Source organism: Bidens hawaiensis, unplaced genomic scaffold (genome assembly GCF_021521415.1).
Source record: "Bidens hawaiensis isolate Kalapana, Puna unplaced genomic scaffold, B.hawaiensis_p1.1 tig00064765_1, whole genome shotgun sequence".
NCBI lineage: Eukaryota > Viridiplantae > Streptophyta > Magnoliopsida > Asterales > Asteraceae > Bidens > Bidens hawaiensis.
Genome location: NW_027501555.1, coordinates 41,661 through 48,758, shown reverse-complemented (window position 1 = coordinate 48,758; position 7,098 = coordinate 41,661). Strand labels below are relative to the sequence as shown.

General features: G+C 34.4%; 1 protein-coding gene across 2 annotated transcripts; it reads right to left on the bottom strand.

Annotated features, from left to right (window-relative positions):
* Positions 1-63: 63 nt before the first annotated feature.
* LOC143604332 (aluminum-activated malate transporter 9-like) lies at positions 64-5,019 on the bottom strand. 2 transcript variants are annotated; one of them, XM_077080846.1, is made up of 6 exons: positions 4,841-5,019; positions 3,595-3,744; positions 2,450-2,719; positions 2,006-2,142; positions 1,450-1,596; positions 64-746 (listed from the first exon to the last, which is right to left on the bottom strand). In XM_077080846.1, the coding sequence occupies exons 1-6, from the start codon at positions 5,001-5,003 to the stop codon at positions 66-68; spliced, it is 1,548 nt and encodes a 515-aa protein (XP_076936961.1). In that variant the 5' UTR covers positions 5,004-5,019; the 3' UTR covers positions 64-65. The 2 variants fall into 2 exon arrangements, with proteins under 2 accessions (XP_076936961.1, XP_076936962.1); XM_077080847.1 differs by lacking the exon at positions 4,841-5,019 and adding an exon at positions 3,827-3,873.
* Between the last annotated feature and the right edge of the window lie 2,079 nt (positions 5,020-7,098).

Below are 7,098 nucleotides of genomic sequence, written 5' to 3'. Positions count from 1 at the left end.
AAAGATTGAAAGAAAGCTCTTGATTTAACATTCCTACAAAACTAACACATTCTCATTCAAAACTTTTAAACTAATACATTCTGATCATTTCTACTTGTAGGCTTCAAAAATCTACATAGCCTTGTCCAAATTCCACAAATCTCATCCTCCACTCTCCCCTCAGTTGGTGGAGCCTTAAACTTGGCTATCTCACTCAACTCTTCAAATGCCACAACCAGATTCCCCAGTCTCGCAACAAACTCGATCAAAAGCGAAGTAAACGTCACCAACGAAAGCACACTCGCGCTCTTATAAGTATCCGCTTCATCTGGAATCACCACTCTTTCGGGCTTATATGAAAACTGCCGGGTCAACGACTTGTGAAGACCATTTGTACCCTCAACGGGTAAATTAGTACTTTCACTTTCGGTGGTCCTAGATTTTCCAAGATCGAGTAGGGTTTCACTAAACGAGTGGTACCCATGATATGCATACGGGTCTTCGGTCTTTAAGAAGTCTTGTGGGTCGTGAAGCTCGATTGGTGGTTTCCCGATTTCCCAACTGTTTGAGTCAACGAGAAGGTATGACTTTTGGTCAACTTTTTTTTGTAAGTCTTCCGTTGCTTTGAGAACTTCATCGAGTATGTTTAGCGAACCTAATTTCTCCATTTTCTTTACTTTGTTACCGAGATCACGTAACACTTTCGCGCCAGCTGTACCTACCCTTTGAAGCTCGTCTTGGAAAACCCGTCTTCTATCTGCAGGAGCCTGCACATTATTTACATGTTATTAGAGTTTAAGAAGATGACAACCTATAAGGAAGCTACAGGGTATAAGGGTGCAAACAAGTCGAGCATAGCCCGAGCTCGACCGATGAGTAGTTTTTCTAAACCTTGAGTTGGGCTTGTGAGTAGTTTTTTTCGAGCTCAGCTCGTAATTTGGGCTCGTGTTTAATTTATTAATTAATTTATATACATTTCAAGTATATTTAAATATTTTAATTATAGATTTTATATAACGTAATATGTATTATCTAGTTTTTAAATCATAATTTTATATATAATAATAATAATTATTATTATTATATAAATACATATATTTAATATATTAAATAAATTTTTAGGCTCGATAAGTGAAACTAGGACTCTGGCTCTGGCTCTTGAATGTTAAATAAGTTTATTTTGAGGCTCTAGTTCATTTAAAATCAACTAGATGCAAGCTTTTATAACGAGCCGATCTCGAGTTCCTCTAAAGCTGGATTCACTCATTTACATACTTAACAGAGTAAATGTGTCAAAGCGGGTAAATATAGCATGGGTCGGTTCGAGTCAACCCGATAATAGTTTCTTTTTTGTCTTCTTTTAAATCCATAAATAATTATACAATTAAAAAATAATTATTAAAATAATAACCCAATTTTTTAATATTTATTAATCCATATAACCCAAAATGACCATTCTCAAGTAAATACCTGTATTTCGGATAGTATGCATCCGTGCAACGCCATGACCATAAACGAGCAATGCCTCAAAGCACCGCTAACCTTCACAAAGTTTCTCCAAGGATACCTATTTATCTTGTAAGCACCATGTGGTGGTTCCCATATAGCAAAGCCCAACTGAACAAAACAAACATCAAATCATATGTTTTGACTTTTTAAAGCCAACAAATTAATTTTCAAGTTCAGAATACTAAACCGCATCTTTGACTTTTCAAAGTCAAACAAATTTCTCTTCCAATTCAAAATAGTTCTAAATTCTTTAATTAAAATTATTTTGGAATCAGTGTGTGATGTATTATTAACAAAAAAACATATGAATTTGGAAAAAACAAGTTTTTGGCAAATCATATGTTTTGAGTTTTCAAAGTCAAACAAATTACTTTTCAAGTTCAGAATACTTCTGAATTCTTTCGTTTCTTTAACTAAAAGTAATTCTAGAATCAACAGAAAAATAATGTGTGATGTGTTACTAGCAAAAAAACATATGGTTTTGGAAAAAAAACAAAAGGTTTGAAGTGTAAAATACCAAAGTATCCTCTTGACTTGTAGACTCCACTGCCGATCTGTAACCGCTATAGAGCCGGTCTTCATGAGCTTGGTAAGTAAGGATTTTTGAAGGAATTCTTTTATATTCAACACAATCAAGATATTGATTGATACAACCTGAAAATAAAAAGCCAAAAAGAAAAATTAAAAATAAAACTTCACAAAACACGGGTATGCTTTGTCTTATGGAGTCAAAAGAAACACTTTTAAACATAAAAATTCATATGAATTCTTTGAATTTCCAAGAACATAAAAATACATATACAGAAATTTTAATATAAATATTAGAAAACTGAAACAAAACAAGTTAAAATGTGAAAAATTCACATGAAGTTTGACTTTGTAAATTTATGTTTGACCTCAAAAGGAAGAGTCATGAAATAAACTTAAGATAAAGATAAAACATCACAATGTATTCACTAACCTTCCAAGGAGCTAGCAACACTATAGAAATTCTTAACTACCAAATTATGCAAATCTTCACCGGCCCATATTGGATAGATGCCAACATTCACAAGCAGACTGACACCCGCACCCAATGCAATTAGCAAAAACCGACTCACGGCTGTGTCTATAAACTCATTAGTGCGATATCCGGATGCCATTATGTAACAATAAGTCAACGTGAACACTCGGAAGCCATATTCATACGCTTTCCATGTAGGGTAAAGTTTTGCAAAAGTTGCAAGTGATCCTACAAAAGTATATAATTATTGTATTACAAAGATGATAATTTAAACCCTTTTATGTTTTAATGCTAACATGTCAAATGGGTCAAAAACTTGCTTAAAGGAAACGAATCTGCTGGGTCAAACGTCACCAAAATGTATTTACAATCCACAAAACCTCCTAAATCATTTTATTCAAATCAATGAAAATATTACTTTTACAATCGTATTTGACACACCAACTATTTAATATAAACAAAAACTTTACTCCAAAGTTATGCAACTTCCGTTAGGTGTTCCGATCTTATTGTAAATTTTTCATCATCATCATCATCGTACCCAGTATATCCCACCAATAACAAAGCTATGGTAGGGTCTGAGGAGGGTAAGATGAGACAGCCTTACCTGTACCCCATAGGGATAGAGAGGCTGCTTCCGGTGAGACCCCCGACTCGATAGTAGTTTTGCATCAAGCCTTGGACATAAAGCACATAGCACTCAATCATCGGGGCACCGGCTGATCGGTGCATGTACCCTTGTCTTTCGGCTATCAACGCCACCACATGATGCCTGATTAACCTTCCGCCACTTTTAACGTTATTTTCACGAGATTAGTAAAATAACGTCAAAATTAGTGCAATTTCACTTTTGCCCACCCGAGGGTTCACACATATATACATTATATGCGCGCACCGCAAACAGGGCGTTTTATTATGGTAAATTTTTATTGTAAATAACGTCAAAATTATTGTAAATTTTTATATATGTTAACTTTTTTAAAGTTAAGTGAGGAAAATAAAACATATATGAATCTTAAAACTTTGGACAAAATATGTTTAGGGCCAATGTATGTTTTGACCGGTTACCCGACCCACACATATTGCCTGGTGGTGGTCGTTACCAATGGTAAATATGCTAATAACAATAACAACTTCATCCCAGGGCTCGCCAGCTCGTTCACACAAGTGAGCAAACTCTGCCATGGCTAAAGCAAGTCCACCAGCCGACAAAGTTCCCAGTGCACGGTTAAATCCTTTGCTAAATGTTGCTCCTGCATAATAATCAATTCACTGATTATTATTAATACGACCTCAAGAATCAAAATCAGAATAAAATAGCACATATTCAAACACCCCAATATAGCATCCTTTCATGAATGAATATTAGCAAGGAACATCTTAAAAATATTATATTTTGTGGTTTTAAATGACAAGTTGAGACACCTGGATAGGGTATAACAGGCCATTCTCTGATTTATTTTCTACCCCACCACAAACTATGACAAGCAACAAACACATTAATGACAGTTTATTTTGATTTTGGATACCATTAGATTTCCAAACAAAAGTTTAGTAACTATATTAATCAAGTAAACCATTTATAATCTCGTCAGTAAGTTGGTCATTTTTACATATCAGCCTCGTCCAGACCCAACATTTGACCAAATTACACACATCACGCAACAGAGCTATGCACACAGTGAAATTACAGATCGTGCGGAAAAACTAATTACCGAAACAGAAAGTAAAATTACATTTATACCCTTACTGAGTCAATCATTTCTAGAAAAAACCTCAATATTGACCAAATACTTGGCAACATAGAAAATTCAAGTAGCAAAGTCAGAAGCATACCCCCCCAAATCCATCCCCAACTCTTATTTAATATCACAATCACTAACACCCCACCTCTTTTTCAAGAAATTCACTCATATCTAATTTCATATTTCAAGTGAGCCCTTAGGTTATCAAGATTCAAAATTGCAGGCCCTCAAAAGTCACAATCACAATTTTAACATAAAAATTTTCAAATTAAATCACACAAATCAGATGAACATAACAACCAAATCGAACTAACAAAACAGAGCATCAAATACGGAACACTGTTAACGCGAGTAACATACCTTCATTTTACTGTAGTATAATTACTCTAGTGCAGAGCTGTAATAATCACTCTAGTTATTAGAATCTTTTTTATTTGAACTAATTTAATAAATATATAACTCAATAAAATCAGCTCAAATATATAATAATCAATTAGTTTTGTAAGCTCAAAAAAACCGAAACCGAACCCAAATAAAAAACCTAAATCAGAAGCATATTAAAAACCAAAGTTTGAGCTTTCGAATAATAAGAAAAGTTAGCTACCTATACTAAACTCAAAGACGACGACAACAGTAAGAATCGCCCAGACATAATGCTCACTAATATCCGGAAACGGCTCTTTCCAGAATATCAAGAGCGAAATCAGAGCCAGCGCCAGCCCTAACTTGGCCGAAAACACGGCCTTTCTCGGGTCCGATCGACCCATCTTGTAAGCCTCAACCACCGCCACCTTTATAAACCCACCAATTGAACCACCATCAGGTTCAGGTTCAGGTTGAGGTGGTTGTTGTTGGCCTAATGCAGACGAGGCGAGTCTGTCCCGTTTGAGGTTATCCAGCAACGGGTGTTTGTTATTATTGTTGTTCTCCATGTGATATGAAATGGGTGAAATGTTGTTTAACGATGGGTTTAATGTACGGAATCTGGGAGGATAGTGACACCCTGACAACTTCGAGGAAAGAGCATATGAAAGAAAAGAATGGACGATGGTTTTAGATTCTATAAAATAGTACTGACTATTCAAATGGCCAGAGCCACACCGTTTATTATTATTATTATTATTGTTATTATTTTTTGAATAAATTACTAGTTTGTTTATTTATGTTATAACGACGACTGTAAAGTAGTATCTCCTTTTTTGTTGATACTGTTTTTTATTAGTTTTAATTTTTTATTTTTTTTAACGGCTCATATTTATCACCGACGGATCATTAACTCGTAGTAGATTATTTTCATTCATTCTTATGAGATAACCCACCAATATATGAGAAAACGCCGTGATCCAATTTGAACCCTCAATTTATTAGTTTTAAGTAATGGAACCTGTTTATTAAGAAACCCCTATGAAAAAAAATAATAAAAGCAGCCTTCCATACTCCATACAATAACCAAGAGTTTTCTGGAGACAAAATATTAAATTTTGATGCTTCAGATATGACTCACCCAATAACACAATCAAAAAGGAAATATACCATTACGAAAAAGCCCTCTTAAATCAGGTTTTGAATTTGAGGCCATAAAAAAGTCTTAAACCATCACATTCCATTTAACGAAACGAAAAGGCCAATTGCTTAATTAATGGAGCTTAAATAACGAATTTGAGGTGATTTGGGAACCGAAGTGTTTTTTGGATTGATATTTCAGGTTTTATGTTTTTCGAGTTTGAAAAATTTTAATACAATGTTCAAATCCAACTCTCATGTCTCTCGTTTTTTTGGGGTTAGGATTATTCGAGGTGGGTTTATAGAATTTTGGTAGAGAAAACTAGAAAAAAAAAATTATCTTCACTCGTAACATAAATAAAAGATTATCCCAATCGCAGACCAAAACATAGATTGAACTAAAGAAGTGTGAGATTAAATATGTAATTATTGTTGGATTCATTGGACATAAAACTATAAAGCAATCAGTCACTCATGAATTGAATTGAAGAGAATGCTAACCGAAACAAATATACTAGGGATAATTTTTTTAGAACCACTTTTATTAAATAAAAACTAGCAAAAGCTAGCAGCAACAACATTTTTAAGCCAATCTGTTCAACTGATAATACTTTTACTATCTCTATTTGTAATCCATGAAAACGAGTAAATAAGAAGAGATTTGAAAATGAGATACTTTCTGTTAAGTGCTAACTTTCGTTTGAAAAACAACTTCATTCCGAGCCCGCCAGATGATACCCCACGCGGAGAGAATAATACCATGAATTAATTTCCGCTTCTTACTAGTAACTGAAAGCATGTCAAGCCATAATATACTTTAGGGATAATAAGAATGTGAACTGATCGACTACATCTGATGCATACTTTATTCGGGTTTTCGGGTTGACCTGAAACCCAGAAAGTAAAACCGTTAACTAACCTGAATTACTACAATTCGGATTCGGTTTAGTGTTTTTTCATATACATGATAGACTTTCTCAGGTCGGGTTTCAGTTATGGTTAAAATGACATGCCTGGTGAAAGCTTTGAATATCTATACCAAATAAGGAAAATTATATTTTGAAAGGAGGTTTTTTAGTAGTTAATGGTTGGAAACTTGAGAGTAGGGATGCAAACTAGCCGAGCCGAGCCCGAGCTCGACCAGGCTCGAGCTCGGCTCGTTTAACTTACACATAGCTCGAGATCGAGCTCGGCTTGTTTCGAGCTCTATTTCCAAAGCTCGAGCTTGGCTCGTAAGTAGATTTTCAAGCTCGAGCTCGCTCGGGCTCGGCTCGTTTACCATTTATAGTTATTTTTAAATAATATAATTATTTGTATTTATTATTTTGTATTATATTTTTCTGTATAAATAATATATAT

Excerpts from the sequence above, each read along its gene's own strand:
- LOC143604332 (XM_077080846.1), bottom strand. The coding sequence starts at position 5,003 with ATGGGTCGATCGGACCCGAGAAAGGCCGTGTTTTCGGCCAAGTTAGGG. Across the intron at positions 2,720-3,594 it reads TATTAGCATATTTACCATTG|GATCACTTGCAACTTTTGCA; the intron begins GTAACGACCACC and ends ATACTTTTGTAG. Across the intron at positions 1,597-2,005 it reads CAAGTCAAGAGGATACTTTG|TTGGGCTTTGCTATATGGGA; the intron begins GTATTTTACACT and ends TGTTTTGTTCAG.